General features: G+C 36.6%; 1 protein-coding gene and 1 long non-coding RNA gene across 2 annotated transcripts in view; one reads left to right on the top strand and one right to left on the bottom strand.

Moving 5' to 3' along the window:
- Positions 1-1,181: 1,181 nt before the first annotated feature.
- Positions 1,182-23,447, top strand: part of slco3a1a (solute carrier organic anion transporter family member 3A1a) — a 59,877-nt gene continuing 37,611 nt past the window's right edge. The window contains exons 1-2 of the mRNA XM_082182514.1: positions 1,182-1,728; positions 10,093-10,531. Coding sequence (XP_082038640.1) covers positions 1,591-1,728; positions 10,093-10,531 — 577 coding nt within the window. The 5' untranslated portion in view covers positions 1,182-1,590. The remainder of the gene's footprint in view (positions 1,729-10,092; positions 10,532-23,447) is intronic.
- The window catches only part of LOC309508140, a 109,886-nt gene continuing 96,161 nt past the window's right edge, over positions 9,723-23,447 (bottom strand). The window contains exon 2 of the long non-coding RNA XR_014209413.1: positions 9,723-9,812. This is a non-coding gene — a long non-coding RNA (uncharacterized lncRNA). The remainder of the gene's footprint in view (positions 9,813-23,447) is intronic.

Genomic DNA, 23,447 nt, shown 5'->3' with positions numbered 1-23,447 from the left:
TATAAAAATTATATTATAAACACACAAAAAAATATTATTTGGAAAATATTTAGTTTCTACTTGCTAGTTCTGTTAAATGTATTATTTTTTTAATGATTTTTTTTAATCAACATGCAATATGCAGTGTTTGTAAATGTCCCTTGGCAGGCATGCCATGTGACATATCCAAACAAATATATCTTGTTCTTTTAACCTCAACTCGTTTAATTTGTGCTTGCTCAGTTTGCCTGTAGGCTACTTGATAGAGTTCTAAGCAGAAACATGTAGACATGTATGACCACCATTCTTGCGCCTGTAAGATTAGCTGTTTCAGCAAATACGTGATCTTAGACAGCTTTAAATGCAGCAGCCGCAAAATGTCAGTTTAAGAGTGATGTGAAACAAATTGTTTATTATTATTTATTTGAATACAATTATTTGAAGTCAAAAGCATTCATTAATTTTTACCAATTTGTGTCTACACTTTTCTATGTTTAGACACCAGTTTGGAAACCCATGGTTTAAAAATGAAAAATTAATAGTTGTCTTTATTTATTCATGTTATTTCATACCCATACGCTGTTATTTTTTTTTTATTTTTTTTTTGTAAAGCACCAAACATTTTTAAAACAAAAACTTTTCCTTGAAGAAAATAGCCATTAAAAGTATGTGTAGGGCCTACTGTAAATATGTTTGTACTGTATGTATGTATGTGTGTTTGTATTGTATGTATGTAGGCCTATGTAGGCATGTTTGTACTTTATGTATGAACTGTAGTATGTACTGTAGGCTACTATCTACTGTATGCATGTATGTATGTATTTAACATGTAGGCCTATAGCCTAAGTGTATGGGTTTCCACAGGATTTTCAAAATGTTGCACTAATGCTACAGTTCACGGTGGCAAACAGAAATCGTGATAAAATCCTAGTTATTGACAGATTTAATGATCATTTTTGTATTAACACATCAAAAATATATCACAGAAATCGTTAGTGTTTTGTTTACATATTTAAGATAAGTTAAGAAAAGCTATGATCTCCAAAAACCAATGTTGTGTTGCGCGTAACGATCCGAATTCACCCAGAAAATTACTGACATGAATGACTTAACACATGTTTTTGCCATTCAATGTGCCTTTATTTTGAATATACGAGTCAGTAAAGCATTCAGATGATGCTTGCATCACAGCGCCTCTACTGTGTGTCTTTACTGTACAAGACCGACCGGTATGTGAGAAACGCTCACATATCAGTCATAATGACCGAGGCGGAGATTCAAGCATGCGGACTCGAGCGATGGTGACGGAATACGAGCAAACACTACGCGACGGGAGCTCGGACAGTCTCAGAGGGAAAGAGACATGTTTGGAGTAAAAACCAGCGACCTTTTATCCTCCGTTTCCGCGATACAGCGCATAGGAGGAGAGTTTAGTTCGTCTTCATTCATCGGCGGAGTGTCAATGAAAAGTCTGTCACACGGCACTGAGTCTGACTGTAAACAACAGCAGTTATAGTACATTACAGATATATAAAGACACGCTTGATTTAGCGTTTATTCTCCGTTTACAATAGTTTATAGCTGCGTTTCTTGGCGGTTGGACTGTTCAGGATGCTGGTGAAAAAGCAGAGGAGCTCCGAGGACCCTCAGCGGGATGAGAAGAAACCCTCGTGTTTCTCAAATATTAAGATATTTTTAGTGGCGGAATGTGCTCTGATGTTGGCACAGGGCACAGTGGGGGCATACTTGGTAAGTAAATCGATGCGTTTCATCTGATACACTTCAGGCTCTGGAAATGACAGTTTGTTCTTATTGAACTTACAAAACTTGTTTGACTCAAAGTTTGACTCGTCGTTAATCCGTATCTTCAGTCTTCTTGATGGCAGTTTAGTGCATGAAGCGTGACGGGTTTAACATAGCCTAATCATTTAATGAAGTGAACACATACAGTAGTGTTATAGTAGCCTAAAGCATCTGCCTTAGCAGTCATAAGATTAGCTGTCAGGCTGTGAGAAATAAGATGCCTGGCAAACTGTGGGCTAGTGTGACAGAAAACTTAGGCCTATGTGGATCATTTTAATGTCCATCATCAATATAAAACACCATTAATCAATATCACACGAGCAATAAGTACAGTTGGAAGGTGAACTGCTGTAATTCTGCGGCAGGTGCCTTCTGATATTCGCTTCTACGGTTGCGCGTGTGATATTGCTTTCAACAGTTCTATGAAAATTAATCTAGAATAACTTGTTTCAAACAACTTATAGTTTAGATGTGCCCTTCCTACCAACGAAAATAGTTCCCAAAGGAGCATCAGAATCAAGCTTTGTGTGTGAAGTTCTGTACTGTACTGTAGCGTTGGCTATATGAGTGGAACGGAGAGACAGACACTTTCACTAGCGAAGTAAGTGTTGCTCTAGATCAGGGATGGGCAACTTCGGTCCTGGAGGGCCACTGTCCTACAGAGTTTAGCTTCAACCCTAATCAAACACACCTGAACAAGCTAATCAAGGTCCTCAGGATTACTAGAAAATTACAGGCAGGTGATTTTTTCAGGGTTGGAGCTAAACTCTGTAGGACAGTGGCCCTCCAGGACCGAAGTTGCCCACCCCTGCTCTAGATCCACTCCTGGTTTTACATTTATTGCACCAGCTATCTCACTAGACTAGAGAGACCCGCTCCTGTGATGGAGTAAAAAGACTTTTCGATTGTCAATAAAAAAATTAAAAAAACATTTTTAATGTAGACTATTCATTAAACAGCATAGCAGATTATTGATTTTATAAAAACATTACTGCATAAAAAAGGAAACTTTTATTAAAGAGTTATTTTATTTGGTGGCTTACTATAACTCAAATATACAGTCCCTGACAAAACCAGTGTTACTATGAAGCAACAATAATGATGGATGCTGATAACAGAATCCAGGACAAGAATCTATTTTAGATCTGAGAGATAATTTTGACTATAACCTTTTTAATATTTAGCTTACTGGAACCCGAGAATGTCAAAGTCTTTATCTTGTCATCATTTATTTTATTAAATGGCTTCTCAAATATACCCCTAACTAAACAAGTGTTAGCCAACTATGCAGCAAGATAATGTCAATATTTTGGCGATTATTCAAGATTTGATTGCTTTTGACAACTCTGCTTATAAATGTTAAACACAACAAAGCTGCTTTATGGTTGTCTCTACTTTGTGTCCGATGTCTAAAAGAAAATTCTCACATTGCTTGGTGTTGTGAGTTGGATACCTCACTATATAGCTTCTTTGATAAGGACGAGATTTGTCCAGCCATGTCCTCCATACCCATGGGACGTCTCTGATGTCTGTGCAAGCTCAGACCATATTTGGAAAGGAAACAATCATTTGCTCTGTGCCAGAAAGCTACAATACATCATGGGAACAGTCTCAAAGGGGTGCACTTGTTGTGGACTGGATTTGTTCCCAGCTTATGGAAATTGTGATGTTTGGAAACCAAATCAACACTCTGCCATTTAAAAAAGAAAAAGAAAAAAACTTTGTGGGACTGGAAAATGTAGAGATTGCCCAGATTTATTTTGACAGATAAATAGGGCATTAAACTAAACTTATCCTCCCTGAGGTTTTTCCATAGACAAATCAGCCATCAAATTGCTTCAAAATATTTCCAAATATGTCTTACTAAAGCAAACATTTGTGTGAAACAGTACAAGTTTGTATATTTAGAGTGATTGTTTAACGTCTGGGTTATTTATACAGAATGCGAGAGATCAATGAAAATGTTTTGTTTAAACCCACTTTTATTTGTTCAAGGTTAAAAATATAATAGTTTATCAGCATGCAGGTCATGTTGTACCATTTGAAATTTTCCATGTAATATTGGACTGATTCATTTAGATTATTTCAGAAGCAACTGTAATTCTTGTCCAATTTGAGATGGTCTCCACCCTCTTTCACAGAATGACTCAGAGACTCATTCCTGGACATTGTGTCAGTTTCCTAAGTTTAGCCCCAGCCCTGAGCTTGACTTTGGCAGTCTGGACTTTCCCCATGTGCTACGAGAGCTAGTCCTGTGTCTTTTTTTTAATCTCCTGAAAGCTCTCACAACTTGTGTTAATCTTTGCATAGCTTCCAATATGCATATAGTTAAGTAGCTACTCTGACTGTGATGCAAAATGCTGGGACAGAGTTTGCAAATGTCCCTTGGCAGGCATGCCACGTGACATATCCAAACAAATATATCTTGTTCTTCTAACCTCAACTCATTTAATTTGTGCTTGCTCAGTTTGCCTGTACTTAATAGAGTTCTGAGCAGAAACATGTAGACATGTATGACCACCATTCTTGCGCCTGTAAGATTAGCTGTTTCAGCAAGTACGTGCTCTTAGACAGCTTTAAATGCAGCAGCCGCAAAAGGTCAGTTTAAAAGAGTGATGTAAAACTAAATGGTGCATTGTAAATTATATGTAGTCTGTCCATAGTTAATATTCTGTTAGGAATTAAGAAGAGAACTATTAAAGTCAGCATGAAATGAAAATTCTAAATGCATATTATATATTTTATTGTGAACAATTCATCTGTGCATATGTTTAATTTTATTTTATTTTTTTACCTCATAATGTTTAATCATAACTGGATTTTCAGGTGAAAACTTCAGACTTCTCTCTGGTATTTAGGACTTCCCAAACCATTTAGTAGTTAAAGCAACAATAAGGAACTTTTCCTCTTCGGCCGCCCTACAGGTTGGAAGCGGAATTGTCCATTACCGCTGTCGTAAATAATTTCGCCGCCCGCAGCCTATACTGTCGCACGCTCGCTCGCTGTTTATCTAGCACCTGCTTTGGAATGAACGATGTCCACAGACAAGGTAGAGTATGTTGCATGATTTCATGAAAGTATGATGTATTGCGACATCAGAAACGAAGAAAAACTAAATAATGACGTTTGACGTAAAGCAAGTCAGATTTGTAGTTTTCTTTGCTCATTCGAACTACAGAAACTCGACCCGGTTTGGCAAACTTGCATAGTGTGGTTATAGCAGATATAGGGCTGCAAAGCGAATCCAGAAGTGCCTTTCACCCTGTTACGACTTGATGAACCACTGATATGATTTTGGAAACATTATTTAAGGTAAAAAATGTTCATTAGTATTGCTTTAAAACCCACCTCTGCAAGCTCACATTCATCTGCCCCAACATTTACCATTGTCTGGAAGATTTTTGCAAGAAATCTGCATGATTGAGAGTTTCGCATGAGGGTGAAAAAGTTCCCCATGAAGATTTGAAAGATAAAAAATGTACTTCTGTGTAAGAGTTTTTTCTTTTTCTTTTCTCTGGGTTACCGAGATGAGTGATATCAAAGTCCCTTTAAGACAAGTAATTTCACTCGGCGGCCATCTTTAAAACACCTCTCGGCTCCTATCTCTTTGAATGGGGAAACATCAAATTCTCCAAAACTGTTCTCCAAGCTTACGATTAAATTTCATATTTGAAATCTGTAATCACCATTGAAATCTGACAACAACTGTCTCATAAATTGTTTCTAAACGCTCTAATCATGACAGAAAACGAAATTTTTCAGCTGGATCAAGCTAATGCGGATGCGCAGTGGAAGCGCTCGTCTGACTGTTTCTATAGGAACCGGAGCTTCCGCCATATTGAGCGTTGCACATTTCCCCATTCAAAACAATACGAGTTACGCTGATGCGCGTCTTGTGTTATTCTAGTCTTTGGTGATATTCAGCAGGTCATGTGATCTCAACATGGTGGCCTTCATGGTGCGACTCACTCCAAGTTAAATTAATCAGCTTTTGTAGGATCCTAGTATGAGCAGACATTTCATCTCATGTGAGTGCACTTAAATATGTTTTTCAAAAGTGCAGTTAATTTCTGTATGGGTGAAATGTTTTAATGATGAAAAAGAATGTGTTTATGTTGACAGTGCAGGACTCAAAATCAATCTCCGCCTGACAGCAAACAATGGGCTTACCCTGTAAATGACATCCCTCGTTTATATTCCCATCACATTTTCTTTTGAACTGTTGAGATGGATGCTTTGAGCAGTTATACCAGCCAGCTATCTATCTCATTGTATTCAATCATCAGACATGCTTTGTAATAATACCAATATTATAACTGTTTTGATTTTCTTACTGGTACAGTCTTCTGCTTTAATTTGTTCTAAAGAACATTCCCACTGTATATAAAATCAACAACTGTGGTTTATGCCATACAGAGTAATTCATTTATCAAAAGTTACTGTTTTCTTTTGGTCCACCATCTCTTCTCAGAAACCTCAATTCATGGAACGTACTTCTGTTGATCTGTATCCTGTCATACTGATAAGGCAATGCTGCGTCTCTCTCATGTTCAAAATCAAACACAGATTGCTGAAGGATGCCTGGTAGCCGCACATGTTCTTGAAAACATTTCACGCTTGAATGATGCAGACTGGTTGTTCTGCACAATTTGTCATTGCTTATTATGTAAGCTTGACTTGACTCAACAATAACATGATAGACACTTTTGTCTCATTGTTCAATAATTCATCGCCTTGCTATAATGATGGGGTTTCAGGATTAGAGGGCAATGGGTGTGAGCATGTCAGGATGGAGTCAACAGAGATTTGGCATTAGCTGATGCTGCTGACTTGTTGAATGTGTCTTGGCATTAAAGTTCGCAGCCTATGTACCCTATTGCAGTGGAACTGGCACTGATGTATGTATGCAGTGAGACCCAGCTATTTAATCAACAGGTTTCAGCAGGTTTTGCACAGACTCTGAGGCAAGCAGAAAGTGGAGACAGGTGGGGGATGTGGCCTGTCCTGTCCTTTTGCTATGCTTCCAGAACCTGTAGGCTGGCAGCCTGGCACATATCTTTGGGTCTGGCAACTGACCAGCGCCAGTGTGAATAGTACAAAAGCACACACACATATTTTATTACACGAGAATAAAATTCTGTTTCACATAAAAAGAAATCCATTTCGTTGCCCTTATTGGTAAAGATTTAACTGAGTGCATGGACAATGCACTATATGTATACACTGTCCCAGTTAAACTTAATGTTGTCACATTTTCCTGGTTAAATAAACATTACTTTACATTACATCAAAAAAGAAACCAGATATATATATATATTTTTTATTGTTCTATTTATGAAACCCAAGTATGAATCTCATCAAGTTAGTGTTTTAAAGGCACACTATGCAAGATTTGCACCTTAATATAACAGCTTCGAAATAATTTCGATGGTAAACGAACTCGTAGGAGGGCGAATCATCCCGATAGCAAAGCAGGGGAGGGGATGCCACTGGCAAAACCAGCAATGCAGGTTTGAGAGGTGACGCCCTGACAAGTCTTGCGAGAATCGCGACTTGCTTTACGGCACGACGTCACATACATCAACAACATATGAAGCCGCCTTTATGGAAGACACTAGCACGCATTTCAGACGTGAATCATGGCAGAGTCGACGAAGAAAGCGCGGTCAGAAGAGTGCAGAGACGGCTCTGCGTGAGTGGTATTTACGACAGTAATGTTAAATACAAGTACTCCACAGCGACTCTAGGGGTCGCTGTTTGAGAAAAACGGAAACTGCATAGTGTGCCTTTAAGCATTTTTACATTTATTCCAAAATAATAACTAAAGGAAGGCAGTAACAATTTAAACAATTTAATGTTTTTGGATATTACAAATCCAATGTTAAAATGAGGGGGCCACAATACCACTTTTTCCAGAATGAGTCCAATACCGATACTTTCGTTTTTAGTATTAGCATTTAGTATCGATACTTGTAGTTTCAATGCATTTTTAAAAATAGTGATCTGAGAAACCAAAAGAATGATTTTGCTTAGCAAATAGATATTTCCTTCAGTTATTTTCATGCCTAATTATGCATTATAGGAAATGTTTTGTAGGAGCTGCTGTTACTTTCATTGTTCATATTATTGCTCTATCATTTTTTATCTTTAATTTAATAGCAGCAAGGTGAATGTTTAGAGTTGCTCAAGTGGGGCTCAACCAGTCAAGAGCAGTGAGTGATTTTCTCTTTGTCTTTTGTTGTTAAGATTAACATTGAGGACAAAGGTAGCAGAAGGTGTATTAGGCTGCTGTCACTTTAAGAGCTGCGCATATCCAACACACTGTTGCACATGCTTTTTTTTTCTTTCAACTGTTTACGTTCAGACTTATGACAAAACCTACTATGTTTCACAAGGATACTTGCCTATACAGGCATTTTGACATAATTTTGTGTGAATTTGTCCACATGTAAGAGAACTCGATTCAATAGGCTATAAGCAGCTTCTGGGCGCTACAGTTTCATTCATATTTTATTATGACACACACAGTATATTAAGACAGAGCTTGTATAGTGGTCTTCTCTAACCATTTTTGTTAGAAAGATATTCAAAATGTAAAGCATGATTATGGACAATGGCCAAGTAACTATGATATTCAAAATGTGTCAACAGTATATGAACAGTATTTTGTTTCTTGCAGTTTATCTTGGCTAAGTCATACTGTATACCAGCTGTTTAACAGTGAGTGTGATGTATTTTGCATGTTTCATATTACTAACTGAAACACAAGACAACTTTTAAGTCAGGCTTATAGTGGACTGCAAATGTGTCACGAACATCAGTTCTACACAAAACAGAGTGGTCTGTTAGACTGTCCAAGGTTTCCAATTAAATTGCACCAGGCTAACTACAGGAAACTGAGTTAGAGCAAATCGAATTAGCAGAGAGTTATGACAGCAACATCACTGCTCTATGTATAAGGCTCACATTAAACTCGTTATTCACATCAGGCATTTTAACTGTTAAGGAATATCTTCCTCTGGACAGAATGTTACAGTTTTATGCTATACCGATGATTTGGTAACAGAAATTGTGCTTCACACAGTTATGTCAATCCATTCGTTGAACTGTGTTAATCAGAAATTATTCACAAAGAGGTCTATAAATAACACTGGATAGACTGGTAAAGACAACCATCAAGCACATGTACAGTGGATGCTATCCTATTTGGACAAACTTATTAATTGAATGTACATTCTTCATCTTTTTACATTGCTAGTTACCAAATAAATATCTCTCCAGTCAAAGGAATCTGTCGTGCAGCAAGGGGAGATTTGCAAAGACCAGTATGTGCAGCATCTGAGAGAGGCCTGGAGTTGGCTCGCTCTAGAGGAATAGGATTATAGTAAAGAGCGTGGCCTCAGTAACATGCTCTTTTCACAGCCATGGCATATTTGTTGCCCCAGCTCAAAGCTGCTTCATTAAAGTCCTGTGGTTCCTCTTCAAGGCTGCCTGGTGGCATTATTTCCCTTCCACCAGCCATTTCTGTCATAGGCCTTGATAATTAATGTGTGACAAGTAGCATGTCGATGATTGAAAGAATTTGTCAAAACAATTGTTTTACTGTGTCATTAGTTCTCTTCTTTGACTTGGGTTTAATATCCTTGTATTCCACCCTTGTTGGAATAGCTGTGTTTGGTTTGATTTTATTACTTTAATCTGACATGTCATTTCCATGTAGCATGCAGTGTAACTGTATCTCATTTTGTGTTATCTTGTGTAAATATTAGCAGATATAAAGACAGTTTCTTCGCTGATCTTTACCGCCACATTACCTCTCCAAGAAGACTCTCAGTTTAAATTAGATTTGTTATGTTGTTTAAGGTGGAATTTGACTTCAGTTCAGTGTGTGTGTGTATATGTATCCTATGTATGTATGTACATATATATATATATAAATATTTTTCTCTTCATCAAAGGATCCTGAAAAAAATCTAAATGAGCAGCAAATCATTCAGAATAATTTCTGAAGGATCATGTGACATTGAATACTGGAGTAATGATGCTGAAAATTCAGCTTTGCATCACAGGAATAAATTACATTTTGAAATATATTAGAACAGAAAATGGTTATTTTGAATTGTACAAATATTTCACAATATTACTGTTTTTACTGAATTCATGATCAAATAAATGCAGCCTTGGTGAGCATAGGAGACTTCTTTAATTTATACAATTTCATCCATGGAATTGTATGGTAATATTTGACCTAAAACTCCAATATTGTCAGATTAACATTACAGTAATTCTTCTGCTTTGTTTATTTCTTAGGTGAGCGTGCTGACCACTCTGGAGCGGCGCTTCAATCTTCAGAGCGCTGATGTGGGCGTCATTGCCAGCAGCTTTGAGATCGGCAACCTGGCCTTCATTCTCTTTGTTAGTTATTTTGGTGCTAAAGCCCACCGTCCTCGGTTAATTGGCTGCGGAGGCATTGTCATGGCTTTGGGAGCGCTGCTCTCCGCATTACCTGAATTCCTCACCAGTCAATACTTGATCACAGACACATGGAGCAAGGAATTGGGACGAGACGTGTGCACCAACACCTCTAAAACCGATGAAACATGTGGGAATAGAGCCAACACCAACATGATGTACCTGCTTCTGATTGGAGCCCAGGTGCTGCTGGGTATCGGTGCAACGCCTGTTCAGCCCCTGGGTGTGTCCTACATAGATGATCATGTGCGAAAGAAAGACTCCTCTCTCTATATAGGTAAGTACGCATAATGTTTCCTACGAGCTGGGGTTTTAATTCATTTAGTTCACATAGCCACAGGCATCAGTTTTTACACAAGTAAATTGCAACAGAATTATTTAAGGAAAAGCATGTATCTCCTCTAGGGCATAGTAGGTAAAAAGTAGATGATTATCAGGGTGATTTTTTTTGTGGTTTCAGGCCTTCCGATGGCAAGCCAAAAACTACTGATGTATTAAAGTGGAACAGCAAATAAGAAAAGGTTGAGCTGTTGTGTGCCAGAAAGCAGCATGTGCACAAAAGTCAATAAGAAAAAAAAAAAAAAAGCATGTGTGTGTTTGCAAGCGTGTTTTGTTTTATATTGTTTGTGACCACAGCTTTCACAATTATGATCAGCAGGTGAGCAGCGCCGAGAGGGTTTTAAACATAATTACTTTTATTTTGTATGTGTGGGGAAGAAGGTCATGGAAAAAGAGCTTGACACACAATATAATGACTTCTATGGGAGCAGTATATACACATTCACAGTGTTTATATAGTCTCATTTACACTGCTGTTTGTGGTCAGTAAAAGAAATTATTACTTTTGTGGCGGTAATGACTTTCCCATTATTACAAAAAAAACAAAAAACTATTTCAGATAAATGCTTCTCCTTCGACATTTCTATTCATCATGGAATCCTGAAAAAAACTGTTTAGCAGTTTCCACAAAAATATTAAAGGGGTGGTTGATTATGATTTCACTTTTCTAGCTTTATTTAGTGTGTAATGTTGCTGTTTGAGCATAAACAACATCTGCAAAGTTACAATGCTCAAAGTTCAAAGCAAAGAGAGATATTTGCTTTTAAAGAAATTGCTTTTTAAGGACTACAACAAACGGCTGGTAGGGACTACAGGACATTCCTCCCGGGTTAGTGACATCACAAACCCTAAAATTTACATAAACCCCGCCCCCTGAACACGATTTATAGATTTTCAAGACAGAATATGCTAATCAATGACTAGAAGATAACTACACATAAGCTACATAAATTCATCAACTAACCATTCAGAAATGTCCTGTTGCTTCTACATGTTGTCACCTCTTCTTGAGTCTCTCCATCATTGTCTGAATCCGGTTTGAACATAAAAGGCTAAAAGTTTTTGAAATTTTCAGTGCATGTCTGTGTGAGTGCAAGCTGTTGTAGCTCCGCCCTCTGTGCCGGGAGCAGCAGTTCATTTGCATTTAAAGGAACAGACACAAAAAGGTGCGTTTTTGCTCACCCTCAAAAATGGACAACTTTAACATGCTATATAAAATATCTGTGGGGTATTTTGAGCTAAAACTTAACATACACACTCTAGGGACATCAAAGACTTATTTTACAGCTTGTGAAAAGGTCATTACACCACCCCTTTAAGCAGCATAACTGTTGACAACAATGATAATAAAAAGAACTGGTATCAGCATTTGAATTATTTTTCAAAGGATCATTTTGATGCTGACTACTTGAGTAATGGCTGTCACCGCAAAACATAATAAAATCTAAAAAACCGTTACTTCAAATTTTAATAATATTTCACAATATGACTTTTATTTTAGTTAAATAACATTAAAATTTAATTTAAATTTAATATGTAATTTGTTCAAATAAATGCAGCCCGAGTCGGCATAAAACGCTTCAAAAAAACATTAAAAAAAATCTTACTGACCATGACTGAACTTTTGAATAGCAGTGTGTGTACACCACTGATCTATATAATGAATATAAATCCAGTCATTCTGCAAAGATCAGTGGTGTATACCCATTCTGGGACTTGCAGTTCCAGAGAATTCTGATAGACAATCTTAGAATCTTAGTAAATTAAAAACAAGACAGAACATGATTTTAATATTGTCTTAAAAGCGTGTGACTGTAGCTCACTTGGTTGATTTTGCAGTTGTCAGGGTAACAAGAAACATGTAACATGGTAACATGTTCACAAATAACAAGTAACATATCTCATAGGTAAAGCGAGTCTTATCAAATCACACAGATTTCACAGAAGTCTCAAAGAAGCCGGGCCTTGGTTTGTTTCACATGCATGCATCTCAGTGATGAGGGAGAGTAGATAAGTGCTGAAAAGGAAAAAGTTTCCGTGTTTGATGCTGTGATGCATCACAGGTTCCACGTAGGGCTGGGCGATAATTATCGCGATATAATTTTTCTCGATAAAACGATATCAAGAGGTCGATAAATGTCCGATAATGTTTATGCGCCAAAAGCTACCTCAGATTTGTGAAATGTTCACCTGTTTGGCAAGTGTTTGTCATGATATGTTCTGACAATAAAGAGTAGTTTAAAACCACAATTAACGCTCTGGTTTCTACAACTTTCACTTAGGAGCAAAAATCTGCCTTTAAACTTGAAAGAAATAAAGATTTGACTTTTATCGTGATAATTATCGATATCGATTGATATAAAAAAAATTATCGTGATATTTTTTTTGGGGCCATATCGCCCAGCCCTAGTTCCACGTCGAAAGGGATGTGGAATTTAAAATTATAGATTTTATGGCACAGTTGAAATATATGATATGTCATTCCATTAGATACAAAATATCACAAACAAACAATCATAGCATTTTCATATACTTGACAATCATGAAGTCTTCATTTTGAGCATTTATAATTGAGCTTGTGCTTTAAAAATAAATTCCTCTTGCTTTAATAGTTTGTCATGTAATTTATATAAAACATACATTTAAGTTTGACATAAAGGTCCACTTCTAATACAGTGTTTAATGCATTGATTGTATTTTTCTGTAAGGTTTATTCTCAGGTTATGTAAGTTGTCTTCCTTTTCCCATTCATCTCTGTTTCTTACCTCAGCTCCCGTTCAAAGTTCAAACCAGCATTTCAAAAGGCGTTTTGGCAAGCGTAGTGCTTGTTTGACAGTGTGCAGTGCAGTATAGGAAATGGACACACACTGATTTCAGTTTGCGAGCTCAGAGGGAGATTTGGAGCTGTGCTCCCCAGATAAGCCGCACAACAGAGTTTGAAAGCAAACAAGCAGCGTTTCGTTTGAGAACAATGTTGTATTGTAGTGGAGAGACTGCACTCAGCTGATCGTCTAAATCCCTGTGCTGCAGGCATGGCATGTGCTGCATGAATGGGCCAGATTGTTCAGACATCACCCAAGTTTTTTTTTTTTGGTTTACACGTACTGCTAATATATTCTCCATTTGCAACATAGCTTGTGTAATTGTTTTTCCTCTTGTTGTTCAGTGTCGTTTGCAATGCACAAACTAAATGCTTCCTTTTTAATGTTTTACTGTGTCATTAGTTCTCTTCTTTGACATTGGTTTTAATATCCTTGTATTTCCACCCTTGTTGGAATAGCTGTGTTTGGTTTGATTGGGGATTTGATTACTTTAATCTGTCTTGCCATTTCCATGTAGATCTCATTTTTTGATCTTGTGTAAATATTAGCAAATATAAAGACAGTTTCTCCAATGAACACATATTTAAAATAAACTCGATCTCTAGAAGTCTAACTAGACACATTGATAGGTGGTGCAGAAAAAGCACATGATGCAATGCATTTTGATCTATCTTATTAATGTTTGTGGTTTATGTCACATGTTTGATGGTCTACCATTTGGCACAGATAATTATAGAGTAGCTGCTGTTAGGTTAGCATTCATTCAGTGTTTGAGAGAGCTCTGGACTAGAGCCAGACGATTTATTGAAAATATTGCGTCCTTTTCCTGGCAATATAAAATTTTATTAAAATTAAAAATTATTGGTACTTTTGGTAATTACGTCTCCAAAATATTGACTAAAAGACTAATTTCAAGAGAGTGTTAAGGCATTTTAATAGCTCTGATAAACTTTGATAATAAAAATGGCATCCGGTTAATAAATATGTATTTTATAATATATATATCGTTCAAAAATGTTTTTTAAAGTGGTTTCAAAACTAAACATTTCAGATTTGTTTTGCATTTATTTGATCCAAAAATACATGTAAATCAGTTATATTGTATAATTAATTCTTGTAATGATGAAGCTGAATTTTCTGTCGCATCACAAGATCTTTCAGAAATCATTCTAATATGCTGATTTGGTGATCAAGAGATACTTATTATTTTCTTGTGGAAATATTTAGATAACATCTTTAACAAATGAACATGAATTGAACAGCATTCATATGAAATAGAAATGTTTTGTAACATTATATAAATGCCTTTACTGTCACTTTTGAATTAATTTATTGCATGCTTGCTGAATAAAAGTATAAATCTCTTTTACGGACCCCAAACCTTTAAATAGTAGTTTATATATATTATATTGATTAGAATATTACACATTATGAATTTCTATATAGATATTAATCAGTTAGTTCAATTATGTTTATTATTTATATGAAAAAATAAAGAGAATATTTCTTTAGCTATATCACCCAGCTGTTTTCTGTATTCACACATAGGCCTTATAATAGCCTGTTACCTTTCAATAACCCTTTACCTTTCATGAGCTCAGACAGACCGCATCATTGTGTCTTTTATTGCCTGTCAGCATCATTGAATGTGGCTTCCAGGTCAGCCTAAACCCAATATTCTTATCTGCACTCCTGCGGCCTGAACGTCACATTGCACTCATGTGTTTCTGTACACCTATATGCACTCTCCACAGTGAAAAGCCTTTATTAGTGGAGCACACTGTGAGACCTTATTGAACATTTTCATTAGTAGATTCAGTGTTGTAACGCTCTAAAAAAAAGCAGGAAAGAAAAGAGTCTTAATGAAAGATGTTTTGTTACACACCTTCGTTTTCCGTGTCTCTGTTATTATCCATCAAGTGCTATACTTAAAGTGCTAGCCACTAAATGGAGCTTTTATCCTCAGGTAAAGCTGTTTGAGAAATATGTTAATGTTGGATGAGACAGTTAGCACCTGTTGGCCATAGCAAGCAGAGAAATTATATGATGCATCTTGTTGCATATTCATGTGAAGTTGTTTATCGAAGGATAAGCAACTTCATATGAATATGCAACAAGATGCATGCAGGTGTTTTCTAATAGTGAATTAGGGCAATTTGTGTCCATATCGTGTATACGTCTTTGCATACCCTGAAAAGTGTGTTGCTCTGGTGTGTGATGTTCTGGGAAATGTTCTGCTGGGAAACTCTGGGTTCGGCCATTCATGTGGACGTAAATTTGACACGTGCCACACACATTGTTGCGGACCAGGTATACCCCTTCATGACAATGGTGTTCCCTGGTGGAAGTGGCCTCTTTCACAGATTAGTGGTTTGAGGACCATGATGAAGTGTTCAAGGGGTTGCCCTGGCCTCCAAATTCCCCAGATCTCAATCCAATTGTGCATGCGTGGGATGGGCTGGAGCAAAAAGTTCGATCACGGCGGCTCCACCTTGTAACCTGCCGGACTTGTAGGATCTTCTGCTAACGCCAGACACCACAGGACACCTTCAGGGCTCTTGTAAAACCCATGCCTTGGTGGGTTGGCGCTGTTTTGGCAGCACACGGTGGACCAACCACATATTATGCAGATGTTTTTAATGTTTTGGCTCATATTTGTATGGTTGATGTCACTGTAGCAGTTATTTTTAAAGTATTATTTACGTACGATCAACCATCCTGAATGGCAAGTCAGTATGGAATACACAAGCACTTAGTTTTACACGTGTCTGTTGTTCATATGACTGACATGGAGGATTCTGTAGGATCTCTGTAGGAGTGGAGACGTAATTACAGAATGAGGTAGGAATGCTAACCAGCCAGCCAAGAGGTTGGTCTGAACTGGCCCAGCAGCACATGCATACCGCTCAGCCCTATGAAAAACAACTCCCACGGGGGGAGCTTGGCTTTTCCTGCTTCCTTACAGTAAGCCTCCCACAAATCTGCCCGCCGTGCAAAGGGCTTTTCATCAGCAAACGCACAGATTTAAGCTATTAGGTCACTATTAGCCCTGCTACTCGTTTTAGCTGTTGAATACATGAAGAGACTGTGTATGCGGAGCGGTATGTTAGTAGCCATCTTTAATAGGACCCCAGAGGTCATCTGTTACACCAACAACTGCATCAAACATACTTCACATCTCGCAAATGCAGCTCTATTTATCGTAATTTTGACTTTTTATCTGACATTGCGACTTTATATCTTGCAATTGCAAGTTTTATTTCTCACAGAACTATTTCTCTTTATTATGACTTTTTAATCTAATAATGTAGTGTATCTATGAATTGCAACTTTGATTCTCAAAACTGGGACCTTTAATATTTGTTTTTTGTATTATGACTATATCTCAAAATGTATCTTTATATCTCTCAATTTAAAAATTATTACTATATCTCGCTATTGCAACATTTTTTCATCTCACAATGTGACTTATTATCTCACAACTGTACATCTTTGTGTTGTAATTATCACTTTATATCTCAAAATGATATAATCTCACAATTCCATCTTTTGTTTCTCAAATTTTGACATTTACAATAATTTTTCATAATCAAGACCTCATAATGTCTGTGTATCTACTCAGTGTTGGGGGTTACACATTACAAGTAATGCAAATTATGTAATCCGATTACATTTTTTCAAGTAACAAGTAAAGTAACACTACTTTTTAAAAACAAACAAGCAAGCCCATCCCAGGTAACGCAAAAATGACGTAACGCATTACTTTCCGTAAAAAGTAACTAAGTAACTCGATTAGGAGTAAAGCAAAAAAGTTATGTCTTTTAAAAGTAATGTTCCCAAAAACTGTATCTACTCTATCAATTGCTATTTTAATTATCATAACTAGGAAGTCATACCTTGCCATTGTGACATTGTTTTTTGTATTGTGATTTTATATCTCAAATTATGACTAAATATCTCACAAAATTGCTTTATATCTTGCAATTTCACTTGTTTATTATAAGTATGACTTTATATCTCGCAAATGCAGCTTTTATTTCTTGCAATTTTGACTTTATATCTCACAATTACAATTATTTCTCATTTCTATCTCAGTTTCTATCTCACAGTGTATTTATATCTAGCAGTGGCAACTTTATTTCTCATAATTGTGACTATATCTCTCAATTGCAACTTTATTTATTGTAATTGTGACTATTTCACAATGTGACCATTTTTTTTGCATCGTGATTATATCACAATTTTTTATAATTCTGATTTTATATCCTAGATGTCTGACAATTACGAATTTTTTTGGTCTTGTGACTTTATCTCAAAATGGAACTTATATCTTGCAATTGAAACTTATTTCTTGTGTTTCTCATGTGTTTTTTTTTTTGTTGTTAATCTTGTTAATCTTGTTTTTAGTGCCTCAACATTTGGGCATTTAACTAAAGCATTCAAATACAGACAGGACTCAAAATGAAACGCTGTTCCCAGAGCTCCTGTAACCTTTTGCAGTCCATTTCTAATTTTGGGTCTTCCCACAGGGGCTCGACTGCAGGAATTCACAGCATGTTCATACAGGGATCAGGGTATTGCCATGACTTGAACTGCCACCAAACTGGCTCTCCATGCTTTACAAGCTTTTACAGTGTCAGTAACATGATTCCTGTATGTTGACTCAGATGATTGGATTCCTGTAGCCCAAAGACAGTGAGGGGACAGCAGCTGTAGACAGAGCTTATTCAAACATATTAGCCCGCTTATGTTTGAATATTACATTTCTAGGTACTGATGAAAATCCATAAATTCACAGAAATTTCCAGACAAATCTGAACTGTGGGTTTTGAAACTCTGATTTGCTGATTAGAATCAGCAAAACAGGAAAAAGTCCTTATACTATAGGGTTCAGGAAGACAGAAGGTAAAATAAGTCAGCAATAAAAAAACTGAAATATGTCGTTTTATGTAGTCAAGTGCAGACTGTAACTATCGGGAATGCTGTTTGTGTTTGTCTCTGGTTAGGAAGACCTAACCCAGACCTGCTCTGGGCTTCGTCACACCTCCCAGGCTGAAGTAAATATGACAGAAAAGTGGCTGATAGAGGCAGGAGAGACAAAGTTCCTGCTTTATTCTGCTGGTTTAGATCCAGGACACTGCCAATGTCTTTAGAATACAAAACACAGTCATCATATTCACATTGTGAACATTTATTATTGACATAACACAATTTGTTGAGGCATGTCTAATTTACATAAAAGATACATTTTGTGCCTTTTGTTAAACATCTAACGCGTGTGTCCTTTTTAAATAGTAATCATTTTACGTGTAGGTACTCTCAGTAATTTTTGCTAATTACAAAATACACTGCCCGGCCAAAAAAAGTTGCAGTTTGGATTTAAATAGGCAAATGCTTGGATGATTGGATCATTATTGCAGTGATTATTATGTTTCTAGCGTTTTATATGTTTGGCAAGTCCCTCCCCTCCGCTTCCGGCTCATGGGACCTTATTTCGGAAAAAATATGTATGGTAGTCAATGCAAGAGACAACTTATCTTTTTATTCCATCTGAACTGTGCCCTGAATTACACATAGGATGTTTGTCAATTTAAAAGATAATTATAAAAGTCAAGAAAGTCGCAGTTTGTCATAAAACTGAAGAGTAACATTTAGTTTTATGTGAAAATCGCTCAATGAACTACATCTCTCGTCTCGCACTATGTACGTATGTGTGCAGTCTGGTACAAAACACTCAGGCATGACGGCGTAACGTTACCATTATAACGTAAGACTATAGAAAAAATGACAGACGTTAGCTTCAGTAAAGTTAGCTTCATTCATTGAGAGAAAAGGTATGACGTCACATGTGCGCCTTTTGGGTTTGTAGTCTTTGTAATTACGTATTTTCACAGTCTTATACCTCAACAGTTTTACATCAAACTGCAACTTTCTTGACTTTAAAATGTTTCTTTTAAATTGACAAACATCATATGTGTAATTCAGGGCACAATTCAAACGAGATCAAACTATGTGTTGTCTCTCGCCATTGACTACCATACAATATTTTTCCGAATTAAGGTCCCATGGTGTTCCACCGGAAGGGGAGGGACTTAGGCTCTCTATAGATGGAGTGTGTAGCTTTTCTTAAACAACCATGTAGGATGACACATCATGGTCATATTCCATGACAATGTCAAGATTCATCAGGGTTACATTGTGAAAGAATGGTTGTGAGGAGCATGAAGAATCAGTTTTTTTTAAACATGAATCGGCTCCTCTGAGTCCAGAGCTTAAATACATTGAAAGTCTTTGGGATGTGCTGGAGGAGACTTTACAGAGTGCTGGACTCTTGCATTTTCAAGACAAGATCTTGACAAGCGCTTGTCTGAAGTTTAAAATCATTGGTTACCCGTAAGCCAATCACATAAGGTTTGGTTATGGCGTGTGTTATGCGCATGCGCAGCCGCATCTAACTTCCACTGTAAACACATGTATGATGCGAAAACAAAACCATCGAGCGAAATACCGGAATGAACATGGCTGTGAACAACTTTTGCAGATTATGTGAAGTTAATCTACGCATCCACGGTACAATCAGCGTCTACGTCACGGCTCTCAGCCCGCCCTCTGTTCGTTGATTGGCCGGCTGTTTTCAGGCCGGAGGAAAACGGAAAGCTATGACGCTGTCTCAGACTGAGTACAGAAGCGATATGAAATTGAGCGGAAGTACGAAGTCTGACGTAGTCAGGCTAGTGTTTTTACCCCTTAAGACATGAAAATGAAAGATATTAAATATTTACATTTGTCATATAGTTTGAAATAGGGCGTTTATACAACAGCATTAGAAAGTGAAAACTTTTGTGTGATCCACGCTAAAAATCCAATATGGCCATTCCGGGCAGCGCAACATAAACAAAAAAATTCTGAGTGCACTTTTAAAGTCACCATAAAAACAAAATTAACAATTCTGGAATTCTCCAGAATTTTTTCTAAATTTTTTATCTGTGCATTTTATTATAATTTTTTTTTAATTCATGTGCCCTCATAATCTTTAATTAAAATATCTCTTGCAGCAACATCTCTTCTCTGATGACGTGTTTACTGGCGTGAGTGACGTGAGATCACAGCAATAACAAACCACATCCATCCAATCAGTTCCCGCCCTACATTTTTTTCTCACTCAAGAAGCCGTTTTCACATGCGGCACAATAGGGAAGAAAAGACTTTATCAGACAACCGTTCGTACCGACTTTAACTTTAATTTCAAATCACTGTCACCATGGTAATAATGTTCATGTCCATAAATCTTCAAAGGTTCAGTTGCTTCTCTCTGAAGTCAAAGATACCCATGATAATTATTAACAACATTGATGAATGCAATAATATACAATCTTTTGAACATTGACCTTTATACTGCAGTGTCGATGTTTGTCAGAGTGATGATGTTTATCTGAAGCCACGGAGAGATCTCAGATGCATCCTTAAGAGAGACTTCAGCATGGCTTCACGCAGTGTTTCGACTTCACCCCCTGCCGTCAGCCACGCATGCTCATAAGCCACTTAAACGCTGCGCATGTAATGACATCTTGAAGGATTAGATTCTAAATGGGTTTTTCCATCTCGCCAATAAGCTCCGTGCCAAGACCGCGCCTTACCAACTCCTGTTTGTTTAATTTGAGAACAATGAACGTTGTCATCTCTCTCTCGACGGGGGTGAGAGAACAGACTTTATCAGTCCTCGCTCCTAGACAAACCTATTCTTTTCAGTCTCCTGTCAGCTCCTGCATTATTCTGCAAGATAAATCTAACCAACCCTCTCTGTAAGTTAGTCTCAGGTTCTTTAGCTCTTACTTTTTCTGAATACTTGACAGTGCTGTCAGATTGATTAATCGCATGTAACATAAAAGTTTTTTACGGAATATATGTGTGCATATATTATCAGTCCCTCCAGAAAAACGCGATTATGCGATCGCATGATTCCATGCATAATCAGCCAAAGTCCGCATATTTATGCGGGGGACGCATTTTTTTAAATACGCCGCACTTTCGCCGCATAAATTGCAGATTTCCGCGTGCAAAATATGCGGGCTTGCATGATTTCATAATCCCCGCATTTTCGTTGCAAAAAGTCACATATATCTTAGCAGAAAGTTGACAAATGTTGCGTTTACTTCACACAAGCGCAGCCATTTCCCCTGTTGCCATGGGAACGTTATGAAGTGACGTATTTACGTGACATCATTGAAAAGCTGCAAAGTTGTGCAAACCCCGCGATAGGCCTATTTCACAAAAATCCGGTCGTATATATCTTACGCCGCAGGCCGTGCTTTGCAGGTTTTCATGGAACAACTGGGGAGAAGTTATCACGTCAGACACAGAAGGCAAAAAGACGTGTCTGTGGTGTGAATGAGTAAGCAGATGTTGAAAATGGAGTGTTGATGCTGGTTCGGGAGTGATGCCCTGACAAAACATGTTTATATTGCACTTGATTGTTATCTGATTTGCACGTCATGCACTTTTATTAATTATTATTAACTGTTGGCAAATTAAAATTGTTTGTAGAAGTTGTTTTCTGTAACTTTCTTAAAAATGAGTGAACACGGAGCAGTTTTTCCGTGAGCGGGACTGGAAAACCCGGAGTGGATCAGGAGCGGAGTGATAACAGAACGCTTAGAGTGGAGAGAGGAACATGCTTTTGCTCCACTCCAGGCTTTGATCACATCCCCCTAAGCAGGGTGAATAGCTTACACCTCTTCTTTCTCATTCAAACTAAAATGAAGACATTTATTACACTATTAATGTAATTGGTGTTGGGGGAATCACTTTTTTTTCTCTTTTTCATCAAACCGCAGTTTTTGCAAGTTTCCGCAATTTTTGCAAGTTCCCGCAATTTCATCGCATAAAATTGCATTTTATCCCGCATATTCCATCGCATTTTTTAAGAAAACGTGCCGCATAATCAAGGATTTTTGCCCGCAACAATCACAAAAAAACTCCGCGTTTTTCTGGGGGGACTGTATTATTATATATTATATATATGTCTGTGTGTGTAAAAAAATACTGTATACACACACACACACACACACACACACACACACACATATATATATATATATATATATATATATATATATATATATAATATATCTAAATATAATATATACACACACATATATTATGTAAGTAAACCAAAACTTTTATATATAGCATTATAAATGATTTGCATTTAACTACATATTATTTAAAGATATATATATATATATATATATATATATATATATACAGTACAGGCCAAAAGTTTGGACACATTACTGTTTTTAATGTTTTTGAAAGCGGTTTCTTCTGCTCATCAAGCCTGCATTTATTTGATCAAAAATACAGATTTTGTTTTATATTGTGATATATTATTACAATTTAAAATAATTGGTTTTCAATTTATTATACTTTAAATTATCATTTATTTTTGTGATGCAAAGCTGAATTTTCAGGATCATTACTCATTACTATAAATCATTCTAATATGATGATTCATTATCAAAGTTGGAAACAGTTCTGCTGCTTAATATTTTTTCATAACCTGTGATACTTGTTTAGGATACTTTGATGAATAAAAAGTAAATAAATAAATAAATAAAAAGAAGCAAATGTTTTAAAAATAGAAATCTTTTGTAACAACAATATACACTACTGGTCAGTAATTTGGGGTCAGTATTTTTTTTCTTTCTTTTTTTGAAATAAATCAATACTTTTATTCAGCAAGGATGTGTTAAATTGATAAAAAGTGATAGTAAAAAAGTATTTTGAATAAATGCAGTTCTTTTTAACCTTTTATTCATCAAATATATTAGGCAGCAGAACTGTTTCCAACACTCATAATAAATCAGAATATTAGAATGATTTCTAAAGGATCATGTGATGGACTGGATGTCACATGTGACACTGAAGACTGGAGTAATGATCCTGAAAATTCAGCTTTGCATCACAGAAAAAAATTATAATTTAAAGTATAATAAATTGAAAACCAATTATTTTAAATTGTAATAATATATC

The sequence above is a fragment of the Leuciscus leuciscus genome (assembly GCF_965113295.1).
Source record: "Leuciscus leuciscus genome assembly, chromosome: 10".
Taxonomy (NCBI): Eukaryota; Metazoa; Chordata; class Actinopteri; order Cypriniformes; family Leuciscidae; genus Leuciscus; species Leuciscus leuciscus.
Note: the sequence above shows the minus strand (reverse complement) of the source record. Positions and strands in the feature narration are given on the sequence as shown.